This window comes from Bombina bombina, chromosome 4 (assembly GCF_027579735.1).
Source record: "Bombina bombina isolate aBomBom1 chromosome 4, aBomBom1.pri, whole genome shotgun sequence".
NCBI classification, from domain to species: Eukaryota; Metazoa; Chordata; class Amphibia; order Anura; family Bombinatoridae; genus Bombina; species Bombina bombina.
Genome location: NC_069502.1, coordinates 93,930,957 through 93,948,967, shown reverse-complemented (window position 1 = coordinate 93,948,967; position 18,011 = coordinate 93,930,957). Strand labels below are relative to the sequence as shown.

The following is an 18,011-nucleotide window of genomic DNA, read 5'->3' as shown; positions in this document are numbered from 1 at the left end:
AATCTAAACCCTTCAAAACAGTCCCAGACCGTTGTCCCTCCTCCACCAAACGTTACAATAGACACTATACATTCCAACAGGAAAAGATTTTCTGGCATATGTCACAGCCACAATTTCCCATCACGGGGTGCCAGATAGTGAAGCGTGATTCAACAACCAAGAGAACAATAGTCTATGGAGAATTCATGGCTATCTGCTGGATTTTGTGCACCTGTTAGCAAAGGGTGTGGCTGAAACACCTGAACTCTGTTAGGGACGTCCACATACTTTTGGCCATATAAATGTATGCCTCTTGTTATTGACTCACCAGATGTGATCCCGGTAGCACACTGCTGCTCTAGAGCAGACTAATCTATGTATTTAAATATTTGGAGAGGTTATACACATTTGCACTTGCATTTCCTTTTAAAGAGGCAAGACTACAGTTCTCCCTTTTATATTGAGATAACCAATATTTTAATTTGTCTTTAAAAGTTAATATTTTGGGTACACAAGAATAAAAAAGGTAAACTACTAATAAGTCACAACAAGAAGGACTTGAGTTTAGTGCATCAACTTCAGCATTAATCTAAAATTTAAAAGTATTGTGTTTAATACTGTCCAAATGCAACGTGTAAGAGAGAGTATGTACAAGATACTATAGACAAGACATACACACTAAATAAGCTAGAATCAAACTATTTCTACAATTACCCCAGATCTGAAATCTTACCTTAGTGGGATAAACAGCACTAGAAGGAAATGCTTCCAGACTAGTCATATCCGTATATTTACGTTCTATAGTTTTCTTTGTAGAAGGACAATAATGAACACTGCGAACAACTTTAGGCCGGACCAAGGAGCCTGAAACCAAAAAAGTTATAAAGCATTTAAATGCAACTCAAAGAAACTACTCAATAGCAGGAAACATACAAACAATACAATATACAAGTACAAGTCACAGTTAGCAATTTATTTCATACTTACACTTGGTAACTATCCCCTCGACGCACACAACACAACTTAGACAGCGTGAAGTTAAAGTACGAGGAGTCACATGTTTTGTTCCAAAACTTCCTTCAAGACCCACATAGAACTCTTCATACTGCTTGGCATATGTGGCATCAATTGACGCAACAAATTCCTTGAGAGCTCGCTGAAATGCGATTAGACCCTCAAAAGCATTGTTCAAAAGCCTGGAGAAAAATTAAAGACTATTACAGCAAAGGATGACAAAATTGCTGTACTAGAGATTACAATATACATAAACATTAACCTCTCTGTGAAGAACACTACAATTTTTATAAAAGAAAAATGCACACATGCTGCAAAGCCTGTACAGTTAAAAATTGTATTCCACACACAAAAAAAAAAAAAAAAACGAACAATGTACTATGGGAATAAATAAGGAAAAGCATTTGTCTATAGGGAGGGGAAAGCAGAAACTCGGGTACTCACAGATTAGCCCTTTTCTCATTTTTCCTTCGGAGATCATTTACGTTCACAATCAGACGGTACTGATTTTCACTGATCATGTCTCGCACTTTGCTCTGGTATATACCCTGATCCTCCTTTTAGAAATAATAAAAGCATTGGTTTACTGGTGGACAGTGATTAGAGCATGAACATTTGATGTAAAACCAACCAACACAGTTATATTAATATACTTTTTACCTCTGTGATTACCTTGTATCTAAGCTTCTGCTGACTGCCCCCTTATTTCAGTTCTTTTGACAGACATGCAGTTTAGCCAATCAGTGCTCAGTCCTAGGTCACTTTACGTGCATTAGCTCAATGTTATCTATATGAAACATGTGAACTAATGCCCTCTAGTGGTTAAAATGTATTCAGATTAGAGGCAGTCTTCAAGGTCTAAGAAATTAGCATATGAACCTCCTAGTTTTAGCTTTCAACTAAGGATACCAAGAGAACAAAGCAAATTTGGTGATAAAAGTAAATTGGGAAGTTGTTTAAAATTGCATGCCCTATTTAAATCATGAAAGTTTTTTTTGGACTTGACTGTCCCTTTAATCCAGTTACCTGAAAACTGCCTTTTTATTTATGTACAAGATGTTTAAGCCTCTCCTTTTCAGACAGCTAATATCTACATCTCAAGAAGAGACCTGTGAGGCAAACGTTTAAGAAATACAAAACCTTGATTTTGTTGGTCCATTAAAAAAAAAAAAAAAAAGTAAAAATCCACTAAAAGCAAGATTAAAATATCAAAATTGCTTTCATTTCCCCTTTAGTTGACACTGAGGGAATAGCTATAAATACTGCAGCAATAGACTCCATATATCAAGCTGCGAGAGTAGCTTAGGAAGCCTGAAACCCTTGTTAAAGCAATTGTCAATCCTAGATTTTGTGAAAAGCTAGGATTGACAATTGGAACAAATGAAGGGGATTCATGAAGTATAAAATAGTTCATGCTGAAAGCTCATTTATAAGTTTCAATCGTTCGCTGCACCGAGCTGCTCAGACAGCCCACAGCAGAACGCGGTTTTGCAGACAGGTGACGTTTTCACCTCTTAGCCAATAGCCGTGCGGGAAATCCGGCTTTGCGCCATTTTGCGCCAGATTTCCTGCACGGCTATTGGCTAAGAGGTGGAAACGTCACCGCTTAGCAAAACAGCGTTCTGCCGTGGGCAGCCTGAGCATCTCAGTGCGGCAAACACTTGAAACAAATAAATGAGCTTTCAGCATGAACTATTTTATACTTCATGAATGAAAGTCCCCTTCATTTGTTCCAATGGTCAATACTAGCTTTTCACAAACCTTAGGATTGACAATCACTTTAAGTTTTCAATGAGGTGACGTTTCCACCACTTAGCCAATAGCTGTACGGCACTGTGCAGTATGCTAGCATAGCCTTTGGCTAAGAGGTGGAAACATCACCTCATTGAAAAAAATTGAGCTGTGCTGTAGGTGGCCAGAGGCTCTCAGGGTAACAGTGAAGCTGCTCTGATATAAAGGTGACTTTTACACTTTTTTTTTTTAAAGCTTGTGAATAAAAGTCACTAAGATGTTCCAAAATATCCAGTTTACCTGGAGTGTATTAAATTGTTTTCCAATAAATCCTTTATTTAAGCATTTGCCATAGCTGGTTTTGCCTATGGCATCCCTACCTATACTGAAAGTTTCTATACTTAAAAAGGGACAGTAAAGTCCAAATTAAACCTTCACGATTCAGATAGAGATTGTAGTTTGATAAAACTAAATTAGATTTTTTTTTTTTTAAATTGTTTAGCTGTCTTAGTATCAGACCAGTAGAGTAGATTTGCATAATCAACAAATGCATGATAAAAGGACAATGTATTAGAACTTATTCTGAACTTCAAATGAGTAGTAGATTTTTTTTTCTGACAAATTTCAAAGTTATGTCAATTTCCACTCCTGTATTATTTGACAGCCACCAGCCATTCACAAATGCATATACGTATATCCTGTGAATGTTTCTTCATTCTCTTGGTATCTTTATTTGATAAAGCAGGAATGTAAGATTAGGGGCCAGCCCATTTTGGGTTTAGCACCTGGGTAGCGCTTGCCGATTGCTGGCTAAATGTAGCAAATGTTACCCAGGGTACTGAATAAAACATGGGCCGGCTACTAAACTTACATTCCTGCTTTTTTCAAATAAAGAAATTAAGATAATGAAGAAAATTTAATAAAAAGGAGTAAAATTATAAAGTTGCTTAAAATTGCATGCTCTATCTTAATCATGAAAAAGAAAAATTGGGTTTAATATCTCTTTAAGAGTAATCCTAAGTGAGCTAAGGAGCATGTGTGTGTCCATAGCCATCTGGCAGCAGTGTTTGCAATACTATTTAAAGTGAAGGTAAACTGATGAATGAAAGCCGATTTTTAAAAACACTTTTAAAAACAGGGGCACTTTAAATTCAAAGTTTACAAAGCAACCGTTTTGATTAAAAACTTTCCTTCTTTTCACACCCAGAGCAGCTTCCCCCTCCTGGAAATCCTCTTTACACGTCAGCAATGACTAATCCGGCTTCCTCCAATAACGGCTTTCCCCCCAGGGTAGTCATTGCCTGAGGTCATGCTGTGATTGGAGGAAGCCGGATTAGTCATTGCGGACGTATGAAGAGAGGATTTCCAGGAGGGGGAAGCTGCTCTGGCTGTGAAAAGAAAAAAAAAGTTAAGTTTTTAATCAAAACGGCTGCTTTGTAAACTTTGATGAATGAAAGTGCCCCTGTTTTTAATAGTATTTTTTAAAAACGGGCTTTCATTTATCAAAGTTTACCTTTACTTTAAAACAATGTTATACATAGTTACAATCTTTGCTGCAGTAGTGTCTAACATTCCACGGCAGCAGCATTTGCAACCATGTATAACAGTTTTATAAACATTGTTGCATACTGCTGCCAGATGGCTAAGGACATGTGCAAGCTACTGAGCTAACCTAGGATTACTGTGCAACTAAGTATAGTAAATTGAAGAGTAGTTTAAAATGTTATGATCTATCCAATCCATTTTTGTCCTTTTAAAAAGAGACACGAAACCGAATTTTTTTCTCTATCATGATTTAGGTAGAACATACAATTTTAAACAACTTTCCAGTTTACTTCTATTTTCAAATTTGCTTCATTCTCTTGGTATAATTTGTTGAAGGAGCAGCAATGCACTACTGATTACTAACTGAACACACAGGGTGAGCCAATGACAATCAGTACATATATGCAGCCAATCAGCAGCTAGAACCTATGTTCTTCGCTGCTTCTGAGCCTACCTAGATAAACTTTTCAGCAAAGGAAAACGAGAAGGAAGCAAATTAAATAGAAGTAAACTGGAAAGTTGTTTAAAAAAAAATTGTATGCTCTGTCTAAATCATAAAATACATTTTTTTTATGTCATGTCCCTTTAAGTATAGGCTATAGAAAAGCTGTGAAAACAGCCAGCAAAATAAAAGTTACACTGTCTGTAATAAACCATTAATTTGTTATCATTAAGTATTGGGCTCTGTCATACAGAGATAATACAGTATAAAGATGCATGTGTGTGTAGAGAAAGTGATAAAATGCGGAGATCTGATTTCCTGCAAGTTTGACATTTTAATAAACTGTGGATTCAAAGAACAAAGCCAGCTATTACATATACAAAAATAAACCTAAAGCAGCAATTTCTTGAACATTGTATAGCCTGCAGCTGGTATAACAAGTAATTGGAACAGAAATACAGTACATTGTCCCTTTAAAGTAAAGGTCAATTTTGACGAATTGCTGCCCAGTTTATAATAATCCTATTAAAAAACAAGGACATTTTAATTCATCAAAATTTACATTTCAAGCGTTTTCTTCAAAAACTTACCTTTTAATCCTGAAAGCTGCTCCAGATACCCCCAGCTGTCGGAAGCCCCATTTTATGTCAGAAATGACGAATCCGGCTTCCTCCAATTCCGGTGTTCTCCCCCCGGGGGGATCATGGCCTAAGGGAACGCTGTGATTGGATGAAGCCAGATTCTTCATTTTGGACCCGCAAGGAGGACTTGCGACGGACGGAGGAAGCGCTGCAGCGGCTCTCAGGATTAAAATATACATTTTTGAAGAAAACGCTTGTAATGTCAATTTTGATTAATTAAAGTGCCCTTGTTTTTAGTATGATTATTAAAAACCGGGCACTAATTCGTCAAAATTGAACTTTACTTTAACAAGGCACACAAAAAAGAACGTGTGCACAAAGATGCATTTCCTTTTAGATTCAACAGATCACAAACTGCCATTACCCACAAACACAGGCAATGGCTTAGCCTCCATAGGTCCTGTCCACAGCTCCCCATTTTTTTTCTGCATATGCAATATATGCATTCACTTGCAAGAAAGAATACTTAAAGGGACACTGTACCCAAAATTTTTCTTTCGTGATTCAGATTGAGCATGAAATTTTAAGCAACTTTCTAATTTACTCCTATTATCAATTTTTCTTCATTCTCTTGGTATCTTTATTTGAAATGCAAGAATGTAAGTACAGATGCTGGCCCATTTTTGGTGAACAACCTGGGTTGTCCTTGCTGATTGGTGGATAAATTCATCCACCAATAAAAGTGCTGTCCAGAGTACTGAAACAAAAAAACTTAGATGCCTTTTTCAAATAATGATAGCAAGAGCACAAAGAAAAAAATTGATAATAGGAGTAAATTAGAAAGTTGCTTAAAATTGCCTGCTCTGTCTGAATTACAAAAGAAAACATTTGGGTACAGTGTCCCTTTAATAAGCAGCACAACATAATGAAGTGCTCCACGTGTTTGTTGAATGTATTACTGTACAGATGCGTGCTAGATTATCGGTGTTTAGCCATTCCCGCACTGTGTGTGTGTGTGTATATATATATATATATATATATATATATATATATATATATATATATATATATATATACACACTATATATGTCCATTTTGTGTCTGAACGGATGCAAATAATATGGATACGAATAATGAAAGAAACAAAAGGACATGTGAGAGAATATTTAGTATTAGAAAAGCAAATTAATATTTATCTATTATTATTTGTGGCACCGATGCGGAAATTCTACCATAGCACCGTATCCTTACGCCTCTAGTTATCTTTTAATTAGACCACGTGTTTTATACGCTTTATGCGCGATATCTCCGCAATGAATGCTCAATCACCTCATCATCAAGGAAATCCAGGTACTCCCGCTGAGCTTCACGCATCTCCTGGTCGTCAATCTCATTCACGGCAGCCATAACTGCTTTTCTATAATCACCAGATAAAAAAAAGTTTCTGATCACTTTTCACTTCAGTGTGTAACTTGCGCTCCTTCTTCCTCCCCAGCTGTTGTGTGTGGCGCGAAATCCAAGATGCAGGTCAATATTTTCCCGCCAAGGAGCTGTAATACCGCGAACACTACCAGCGTGGTGATTGGCTGAATAAACTTGTTCCAAAATCCGATAGCCAACCGGGGTATAGTTGGGCGGGCTTGATGTTATTCATAAAAGACGTAGTCCATAAAACCTAGTTAAATCTCGCGAGAATTGAAGTTAATGACGGAAATGGAACGGTCTGAAGGCGGCATGTTAGATGTGGGCAGCAGTATGATAGGAAGATCGGTTCGTTTAAGTAAACCTGTACATTAACCGAATTTCACTATCTATTGGACATGAATCCCAAATCCGATTCTTCATGAATCCTGTTTAGATGGACGACTCCTGAGTCCTGGACTCTCCTGACCACGCAACATTTAGATAAAGCCCTTACCGTCCAGCATGGATAACATTACCAGACTATTATATTTTAATTTTTGTTAAACCGCCCCACACTGTATAAAAAATAAACCTAAACTTGAGACTGAGTGCTTCAGGCACTGTTATAAATATAGCAAGCACTAGGAAGGGAGAGGGAGGGTAAATAGTATGTAAAGCACCATTCATTATACGTTCTTCAGTTAAAATAAAAGAAAGTGCTGTTTAATCAGTGCACTGTTAACTGGTTCATTGCAAAGAAGTTGGTTAACAGAGCATTGAATTGGCACACTGATTTATTGCAATGGAGTTAGCAGCAGAAATCCCTCACTCTAGGATCATTTTACCAGAGCTGTTGCTGACTCAAAAAGTGAATTGTTTCAAACCAATCGGTTCAGTCTGGTAAATTGATTCATACAGTTCACTGAAAAGAACTATTTGGTCACGAACTGGACATTGTATGTGAGATTACACTCTTTGATTTCCCCCCTATCATACAGATTCTATGGTAACAACGTTGGACAATAACAGTCACAGGGTGTTGCTTGTATTTAGCTATTTATATACATTGTGTTCAGCAAGCACTCCGGAGCTAGTGGAGGAACTTCTCCAGCTATGACGGGGCGCTAGGTGACCCGTCACAAGCAAGAAAAAAAGTTTGCATTCGCAAAAGGGACCCTAATTACCCTAATGTATCTCTCTCAGCCTGATTTAAAATATATTCCTGCCCCAGAACTCCAAGAAAATACAAAAATTTTATACTCGGCTGTTCAATCTGCCCTCTGCAAACTAACAGCCTGATTTGAAATATATTCCTGCCCCAGAACTCCAAGAAAATACAAAGATTTTACTCTCAGCTGTTCAATCTGCCCTCTGCAAACTAACAGGTAGCCTTCTGGAAGACAGTTTGGAAAGTCATAAATAACTTACACTCTCCCCCAATCCACTCCCAACCCTCCACTGTCAAAGTGGACAACCAAACCCTGCAACTTCCCTTAGAAGTAGCAAATGCCTTTAACAATTATTTTGTCAGATGCTCCTCCATCCTGATTGGCAAACTAATTAATGACACACATCCTGAAACTACAAATGTGGATCAGGCCCCACTAAATCTGCAAAGACCCAATATAGAGAAGTTCAATTTTAGACCTGTTCCCATCAATGTCATTAAGAAACACCTTAATTATCTAAAAATGAAAAACTAGTCTGGACCTGATCAAATCCCAGCAATGCTATTGAAGCTCAGTGCGCCGGCAATTACTAAACCTGTCACAACCCTAATTAACGAATCCTTGGTGTCTGGATACATACCCAAACTTTGGAAGACTGCAAGAGTAGTGCCTATCCATAAAAGTGGTGAGTTAACCTTGGTACTAACTATCGCCCAACATCATTGCTCGCAGTATTGTCAAAAATCTTAGAAAAATACGTCCATACGCAACTATGTGAGTATTACCAACAATCTAACTATCTGACCCCTGTTCAATCAGGTTTTCGCCCAAATCACTCCACTACAACTGCCCTCCTAAAAGTTTGCAATGACATTCAAACTGGCATGGAACAAGGAGACCTAACTGGAGCTATTTTCCTTGATTTTGCAAAGGCCTTTAACACAGTAGACCACGACATACTACTGCTCAAACTAAAAACTCAGGTATTGGTGATCGTCCGATAACCTGGTTTCGATCATATGTATCGGATCGATCACAGTATGTCTCCATTTCTGACAGGGACTCCCAGTCACGTGTGGTATTCCCCATGGTTCCATTCTCGGCCTCCTACTATTCTCATTATTTATAAATGATCTGCCGAATGTCTGCAAATCCTTAACTGTACACATGTACGCAGACGACACAGTAATCTATGCAAACAAATCTGATCTGCCGCAGCTTGTGGCATTGCTCCAAGACCAGTTCACAGAGGTAGAAAAGTGGATCTCAAAAAACAAACTCTTCCTAAACACTGACAAAACTGTCACAATGATCTTTGGAACGGTACCTAAATTACACAAACTACAAAATTCACATATACGCATCAAAACAAAATCATATTGCACACTGACCGAAGTCTACTCTCTCAAATAATTGGGTATGTTGTTAGACCCCAATCTATCTTTTGGCCTTGCATCTAAACGCTATACAAAACTAGGTGCTCTGTAAAGAAACAAATACTGCCTCAGCCCTACAGTAAAGGAAAATATTGTACAGCAAATTCTGATGCCAATCATGGATTATGGGGATGTAGTATATGCACCTGCACCACAAACTCCCCTAAATAAACTTAAAGGGACACTGAACCCAAAATTTCTCTTTCATGATTCAGATAGAGCATGCAATTTTAAGCAACTTTCTAATTTACTCCTATTATCATTTTTTCTTCGTTCTCTTGCTATCTTTATTTGAATTTGAAGGTATGTAAGCTATTTGTTTGGTTCAAACCCTGGACAGCACTTGTTTATTGGTGGATGAATTTATCCACCAATCAGCAAGAACAACCCAGGTTGTTCACCCAAAATGTGCTGGCATCTAAACTTACATTCTTGCATTTCATATAAAGATACCAAGATAATGAAGAAAATTTGATAATAGGAATAAATTAGAAAGTTGCTTAAATTGCATGCTCTGAGAGAGTGTTTTATGCGCCATAGAAAGGCATGTATACTCCTGGGTATCAGGGTTCTGACTTCTCCAAATATCCCGAATTGCCAGATTTTGTTTAATTTTATTAAATAATTTATATTCTAGATTATCTTTTTTCTGTTTAATCTGTCTATCCAGTGGGCATTGCGGTGCCATGTTGAATTCCCCTCCAAGAATCAGATGACATTCAGTATATAAAAGGAGTTTAGATAGGATAAAATTCCAAAATTCTGAATCAAAAGTGTTGGGACCATATATATTACATAGTGTATAGATTTTTTGAGCAATTTTTACCTTCACTACAACATACCTCCCCCCCCGGGTCATAGTGCACAATCTCCATTTGAATCCTTTTCCCTATTAATATGGCCACCCCCCTCTTTTTCACCACACTTGGCGAAGGGATTACTTCCCTGACCCATGGAGCTTTCTATTTGCGAGATTCCTCTAAATTTAGATGGCTTTCCTGGATGAACCCTATATCTGTTTGAGCCTTCCGTTTGATAGGGGTTGAAATCCCTCCCACATTGCAAGAAACTATCTGAAATGTATCTATTTTTTGTGCCATTTATTTTTTAAAGAAAAAAGGGGGAGAGAAGGGGGCAGGAGAAGAAAAAACAAACACACAAAACCATTCCCATAGGCCCCACAGGGGGTCTTCCCAACTTCAGGACCTAAATTCGCTATGTAGATAATAAAGCATTGGATGCTGGCGAATCCAGCGTTGTAAAGAAATTTTCAGCCACTTGTGTTTCATCAAAAAAATGGGCTACCTCCTTCACTACAACTTTAAGTTTAGCCAGATTGATTATAGTAGCTCTAAAGCCGTGTTTTATAAATTTTGTACATATGGGGGCCGGATCTCTCAGTTTAGAAGCTGTTTCAGCTGAAAAATCTTCAAAGATAAGGATCGAGGCACCACCAATAGTAATTGGTTGATTTTTACGAAAGTGTTGGAGTAAGATAATTTTGTCTTGGTAATTTAATAGTTTTGCAATCACAGGTCTGGGCCTGTTGCTACTTTTGTTATCTATTAAGAAAGGTTTTTAGAGAGGAGCGCCAGTTAAGTCAAGGTCTGGTGTGTGTATGTGTGAGTAGTATATTCACACTAGAGCGATAAAAACCCTTAAAATAGGGGTTTATTTATAATGTATGATGTAAATGTTTATGTGATGGTAGGACATCATACATTATAAATAAACCCCTATTTTAAGGGTTTTTATCGCTCTAGTGTGAATATACTACTCACACATACACACACCAGACCTTGACTTAACTGGCGCTCCTCTCTAAAAACCTTTCTTAATAGTATTGCCTCTGTGGGCAGTGGGGGCCCACTTTAGATAGGAGCTATAGGTCCTTTAAGCGCTGTGAGTACAACACATACCTGAGACTTTTGTTATCTATACAAGGTGTGCCCAGTCTATGCGCTCTTTCAACTATAATCTGATGATACGTAGGTGGAATTCTAAGAGCTGTGGTTAGAGTATCTGAAATAAAAAGACTTAGGTTTTCATATTGCTTGTCTTCTGGAAGACCTATTATTCTAATATTATTCCTTCTGCTACGGTTTTCTAAGTCTTCTAATCTGAGAATTTTTTTTTTTAATATTGTTACTTGTAATTTCAAGCTTAGAGCTATGAGATTCTGTTAGATCCTCTAAATCTGAAACCCTTTGCTCTGCCTGTAATCTATTTGAAAACTGCCTAATCTCTTGAGTTAATGAAGAGATATCTTGCTTAATTTCTAGCCTTAAGGCGTCAAATTTGGGAGAAAGGGCCTCTGAGATACTAGCAACCAAGTTTTGTACATTAGTTACCTCAGGCATTGCTGTACTTGATATAGCTGGTTGCGTGTCTGTGACTGTGTGTAAGGGTTAACTGTTTACTTGTATCTATTACTGTCCCTTTAAATCTACCTGCCTATTTAAGGAACCTCCTTCCAGCACTCATTGCTGGTTAATTGAGTTATTCCTATCCGGATTGTGTCTCAGTAAGTCCGGTTCCTACTAGCTCTCTGAATCCAGTCTTCTTTACCACATTTTGGACTGCTGCACACTACTGGCAAGTAGTGACTTTACCTCCCGCCACCTCCGTAGCCGCTCTTGGAAGATCAGCTGGGACTTGCCTGCACATTCTGCTCAAACAGCTGAGTCTCTCCAGCTCACACTGCCGCCTACGTCATCAGCCGTGTGCTTCTCTCCCTACCTCTCACGCGGCCAGCTGCTCGGCATACATACCGCAATGGATGCGGCTCCTCTCCTAGAAATTGATACCTCCAAACAAACAGGTCAGATCTCCTTACTTACATTCATGTGCCTGCTGACGCAACCTATGCAAGAGGTTACAGACTATTTGATCTCAACTTAGGCTTTGACACAGCTCTTCCTTTTACTGTTGTTAGGAGGTTTTGGCATAACCATTCATTACACTGTGTTCCCTGACTCAGTACATATTGCCTTGTGAGAAGTTAGTTACCTACTAACTGAGTTCTGACCATCTCACTCCTGGCATACAGCAAAGCACTAGGGTAACCTTCACACATACTCTGGTTTCCCTAGTGTAACATTTCCACATATTTACATTGTTTCCTATTCCAAAGACTAAACTCATTAATTTGAGGAAATCTGCTGATAATAGTTACAAGGCTTTTGTGATCTTACAGAATTAACCAGCAAATAACAAGGAATTAGTGTTTATTCACACAGTTAATTCCTGCTCTTTTTGTCTTCAAATACCAATATGGAACAAGAGCCTCTGAGTAATAAAGTACAGGTTCTCTCAGACAGATTGGATGCGTTATCCAGTTCTTTCCACGAGTTGCAGGTGGAAAATCAGGCCTTAAAAGCCTGTTTAAGGGATGTACTAGCCCCCAAACCTACGGTTACAAAATCTCCCCCAGAACCCTTGATCTCCCCCCCAGAGAAGTTGTCTGGAGACCGGACACGTTTCAGGGAGTTCAGGAATTCCTGCATGCTGCTCTTTGAAATGAAGCCACGCACTTACCCCTCTGAGAGGGTGAGAGTGCTTACTGTAATTTCATACCTGAGGGGGGAACCATATTGGGTTCCCTCTCTACGTTCTTTAATCAAATGTCTGCTTTATATGATGACCCTTTTAAGTAGGTCTCTGCTGAAAATACACTCAGGTCCCTGAAACAGAGGAGGAACCCCGTGGAGTTACATTACACAGTTCAAAATCTCTGCTCGAGATTCGGAGTGGAATGAGGTTTCTCTCAAAACACAGTTCCGCCTAGGTTTGTATGAAGGGATTAAAGATGAACTGTCACGCACAGGGATCCCTGATTCTTTAGAAGACTTCTTTACTCTCACCATAAACATTGATAGACGCCTCAGAGAACGACGTTCTGAAAAGCCTGGTAGCTCTAAGAGTTATCTATCTGCTCCTACCTATCAAGCAAAAGAAACTCCTCAACCTATGGACATAGGGTTTATTAAGGGGCCCCTCACCCCTCAGGAAAAGTCCAGGAGGAAGATACACAGTCTGTGTATGTATTGCGCTTATCCCACTCATGAAGTTAAGGACTGTCCTGTCCTCTCCAAAACAAAGAAGGGTAGGTCACCTAGACCATCAGAATCCTTTTTGATGAAAACAATCAAATCCTCATACATAACCATCCCTATTCTTTTGCAGTGGGAGCACTCCAGGATAACCACTGAGGCAATTGTGGACACTGGTTCATGTAGGAATTTTGTTGACCATAGTTTTGTGAAAAGAAATAAAATTCCTGTAGTTTGTAAGCAAAATCTGGTCTCTGTTAAGGTCATTGATGGCTCTTTACTTACTTCTGGTCCTGTTACACATCAGACCATTTCTCTTTAGGTAACTTCATGTACACTACTCACTGAAACACTCACTTTTGATGTTATATCTTCTCCCATGTTTGATGTTATACTTGGAATTAATTGGTTATGTACACATAAACCTCATATCAATTGGAATGACCTCAGTCTTACATTTCCCCCTTCCACTAACGCTAGTCAAGTTACTTCTAATTCAGTTCTCTTACAAGTAGATGATTGTACGATAACAACACAATATGCTGACTTTTCTGATGTCTTTAATAAGAAAGACGCTGAAAGTCTACCTCCCCACAGGGCTTACGATTGCCCTATTGATCTACTCCCTGGGGTCTCAATCCCTTACGGTCATGTATACCCCTTTTCTAAGCCTGAATTAGAACACTTAAAAAGTTACATCAATGAAAATCTCAGGAAGGGGTTTATCAGACCCAGTACATTCCCTGCTGGAGCTGGGATATTTTTCGTTACAAACAAGGATGGCTCTTTAAGACCTATTATCAATTATAGGGATCTTAATAGGCGTACAAGAAAGAACAGGTACCGCCTCCCGCTCATCCCTGAGTTGATAGAAAGATTAAGGGGTGCCTCGGTTTTCACTAAATTGGATCTCCAGGGTGCCTATAATCTCATACGAATGAGAGCTGGTGACGAATGGCTCACTGCTTTTCGGACTAGATATAGTCTGTTTGAATATACGGTGATGCCATTCGGGTTATGCAACGCTCCAACAACATTTCAGTGTCTTATCAATGACCTTTTTAGGGATATACTGGACTTGTACATAGTTGTCTATTTAGACAATATTTTGATCTTTTCCCAAGACCTTGAACAATATAGAGTACATGTAAGAGAAGTACTCTCTAGGTTAAGAAAAAATAATCTGTACGCAAAACTCGAGAAATGTATATTCGAGTCTAGTTAAATAACATTTCTGGGATATGAAATCTCTCCGTTAGGTATTAAGATGCAAAGTGATAAGGTTCAAGTCATACTAGACTGGCCTGTCCCTCACTCAAAAAAGGACGTGCAACGTTTCCTGGGATTTTCTAATTTTTATAGAAAATTTATACCAGGATTCGCTGCCATCACGAAACCCTTAACAGATCTCACAAAATTAAACCAAACTTTCAGGTGGACTAGCCAGACTCAGTCAGTTTTTGACTACCTAAAAAATTTTTTTTACCTCAGCACCAATACTGCAGTATCCCGATATGGATAAACAATTCATATTGGAAGTTGATGCTTCGGATTTTGCCATCGGGGCAATTCTTTCACAAGGGAAATCCTTTTAAGGATCCATTACATCCAGTAGCTTTCTTTTCCAGGCTTATGCAACCAGCAGAATTGAACTACCCGGTGGGTGAGAAGCAATTGCTCGCAATAAAGTGCTCATTTGACCACTGGAGGCACTTATTAGATGGTGCAACTCAGCCCACGGTCATATATACTGACCACAAAAACCTGCAATATATGCAATCTAACCGGACCTTATCTTCCAGACAATTAAGATGGAGTCTATACTTTTCTCATTTTCATTATATTATCACCTACCGGCCGGGAACCAAGAACGGTAAGGCCGACGCCCTTTTTTGACGGGGACATAAATCTACGACTGTCAGTGAACCTTCCACTGTTATTCCTAAGGACTGTATTATCGGTGTTCTCTCCAGTCTAGTGCCTATGCTCAAGGATGCAACTGTCACCGATCTATCAGTACCACTTGCAGATGTCGTCCAGGACTCAGAAGGCCTGTTTCATAAGGATGGAAAGTTGTACATACCTCTATCGCTAAGACCTTCAGTCCTAAGATCTGTACATAACTCACCTTTGGCAGGACACATGGGGAGGGACAGAACTACTGAACTTCTTAAATGTTCATTCTGGTGGCCCACCTTACACCAGGATCTTAAAGACTTCCTTTCCAGGTGTACAGTTTGTGCCACCTCCAAGCATTCAAGACAGCTTCCAATGGGACTCCTGCATCCTCTTCCAGTTCCTCATTATCCATGGGAAGCATTTTCGATGGACTTCATCGTCGATCTCCCTATCTCTAACACTTTCACCACCATATCAGTTGTCACGGATTTATTCTCGAAGATAGCACACTTTATTCCTATTGTATCTTTACCCACTTCTAAACTGACCTGTGATTTATTCCTCCAACATGTCATACGGTTACATGGCATTCCCAAGACGGTTATCAGCGACCGTGGGTCCCAGTTCACATCAAAGTTCTGGAAGCATTTATGCAAGGCTCTACACATCGAACAGAAACTCAGTACTGCGTACCATCCCCAGACAAAAACGGGCAGACTGAGAGGGTCAATCAATGGCTTGAGCAGTATTTACGCTGTTTTTGCTCCCATCAACAGGATACTTGGGCTTCCTACATACCCCTAGCCGAATTCGCATATAATAATAATAAAAGCTCTACTACTGGTTTTTCTCCTTTCTTCATCAATTACGGTTTGCACCCATGTTTTACCTTGCTCCCAAGGATTGATACCCCTTGCCCTCAGGTTAATGACCTTGTCAATGACATCTCGGCCTTGTTTACCTCCGTACTTGATAACATACTTCAGGCTCAAGCTTCCCAGCGAAAATACTATGATTTACGCCATCGTGCTAGCCCCCAATACTCAGTGGGTCAATATGTATGGCTCTCCACAAAAAACCTCAGGATTTCCTACCCCTGTAGGAAATTGGGCAAGCTTTACATAGGGCCGTACCTCATCCTCCGTGTCAACAACCCTTGTACAGTCACTTTGCAGCTCCCATCCTCTTTCAAGATCCATCCAATGTTTCACGTCTCTCTAATAAAGCCTTGTAATTCACCTTCGGCTGGTTCCGTGACGGATAATCCTACTCTTGCGGTTGCTCCTGATGTACAATATGAGGTGCATAGTATTTTGGATTCCCGGATCCGACGTGGAGTTCTCTTCTATCTCATACATTGGAAGGGGTTTGTCATGAGGATGATTCATGGGAACCAGCTTCGAATGTTTCAGCTCCTCGGCTGGTTTCCCTTTATCATAGACGTAACCTGGATCGTCCCAGGCCGTGACCCTCACTGTGGTTCCTTGTGGAGGGGGCTATGTAAGGGTTAACTGTTTACTTGTATCTATTACTGTCCCTTTAAATCTACCTGCCTATTTAAGGAACCTCCTTCCTGCACTCATTGCTGGTTAATTGAGTTATTCCTATCCGGATTGTGTCTCAGTAAGTCCGGTTCCTACTAGCTCTCTGAATCCAGTCTTCTTTACCACATTTTGGACTGCTGCACACTACTGGCAAGTAGTGACTTTACCTCCCGCCACCTCCGTAGCCGCTCTTGGAAGATCAGATGGGACTTGCCTGCACATTCTGCTCAAACAGCTGAGTCTCTCCAGCTCACACTGCCGCCTACGTTATCAGCTGCAACCGTGTGCTTCTCTCCCTACCTCTCACGCTGCCAGCTGCTCTGCATACGGACCGCAACGGATGCGGCTCCTCTCCTAGAAGTTGATACCTCCAAACAAACAGGTCAGATCTCCTTACTTACTTTCATGTGCCTGCTGACGCAACCTATGCAAGCGGTTACAGACTATTTGATCTCAACTTAGGCTTTGACACAGCTCTTCCTTTTACTGTTGTTAGGAGGTTTTGGCATAACCATTCATTACACTGTGTTCCCTGACTCATTACATATTGCCTTGTGAGAAGTTAGTTACCAACTAACTGAGTTCTGACCATCTCACTCCTGGCATACTGCAAAGCACTAGGGTAACCTTCACACATACTCTGGTTTCCCTAGTGTAACATTTCCACATATTTACATTGTTTCCTATTCCAAAGACTAAACGCATTAATTTGAGGAAATCTGCTGATAATAGTTACAAGGCTTTTGTGATCTTACACTGTGTCCTGAGTGGCCTTTAGTTTTCTGTCCCTATGTCTAGAAGCCATAACTGGAGTGGGTGTCCTAGCAGAGTTGAAAAGAAATGTATCCATGTACCAGATTTGGTTCGTGATAGTGAAAGTGAGGAGGGGAATAAGAAAACAACTCCAAGTGACTGCAAAGTGAGTTGTTTATGAAACCCCCCCAGAAAAATGCGGGTCAGTGAATTCCTAAATAGAAAAAAAAAAAGTGTGTTTAGTGAACACACTCGTGAAGTGACAAGAAGAAAAGAGATCTGCTCTAAGGAAATAGCCCCTAAGACAAAGAAGACAGTATTAAATATGCTAGAACTTAAGATTCATCAGTTCAGACTAGAGCCAGGAAATATTTAGAGAAAATAAAACAATTGTTATGCCATTTAACTTGTGGGTCTACAATAAATGCTTCTTTGGAATCAAACGGTGGTTCTGCTAAACTG

The 18,011-nt window shown here is 39.5% G+C and overlaps 1 protein-coding gene across 1 annotated transcript in view; it reads right to left on the bottom strand.

Annotated features, from left to right (window-relative positions):
- MCM3 (minichromosome maintenance complex component 3) overlaps nt 1-6,821 on the bottom strand; it is a 79,856-nt gene extending 73,035 nt beyond the window's left edge. Inside the window, exons 1-4 of the mRNA XM_053709555.1 lie at nt 6,622-6,821; nt 1,438-1,550; nt 967-1,175; nt 713-843 (exon numbers count right to left, since the gene is read on the bottom strand). Of these exons, the coding sequence (XP_053565530.1) occupies nt 713-843; nt 967-1,175; nt 1,438-1,550; nt 6,622-6,699 (531 nt within the window). The 5' untranslated portion in view covers nt 6,700-6,821. The remainder of the gene's footprint in view (nt 1-712; nt 844-966; nt 1,176-1,437; nt 1,551-6,621) is intronic.
- Nucleotides 6,822-18,011: the final 11,190 nt, after the last annotated feature.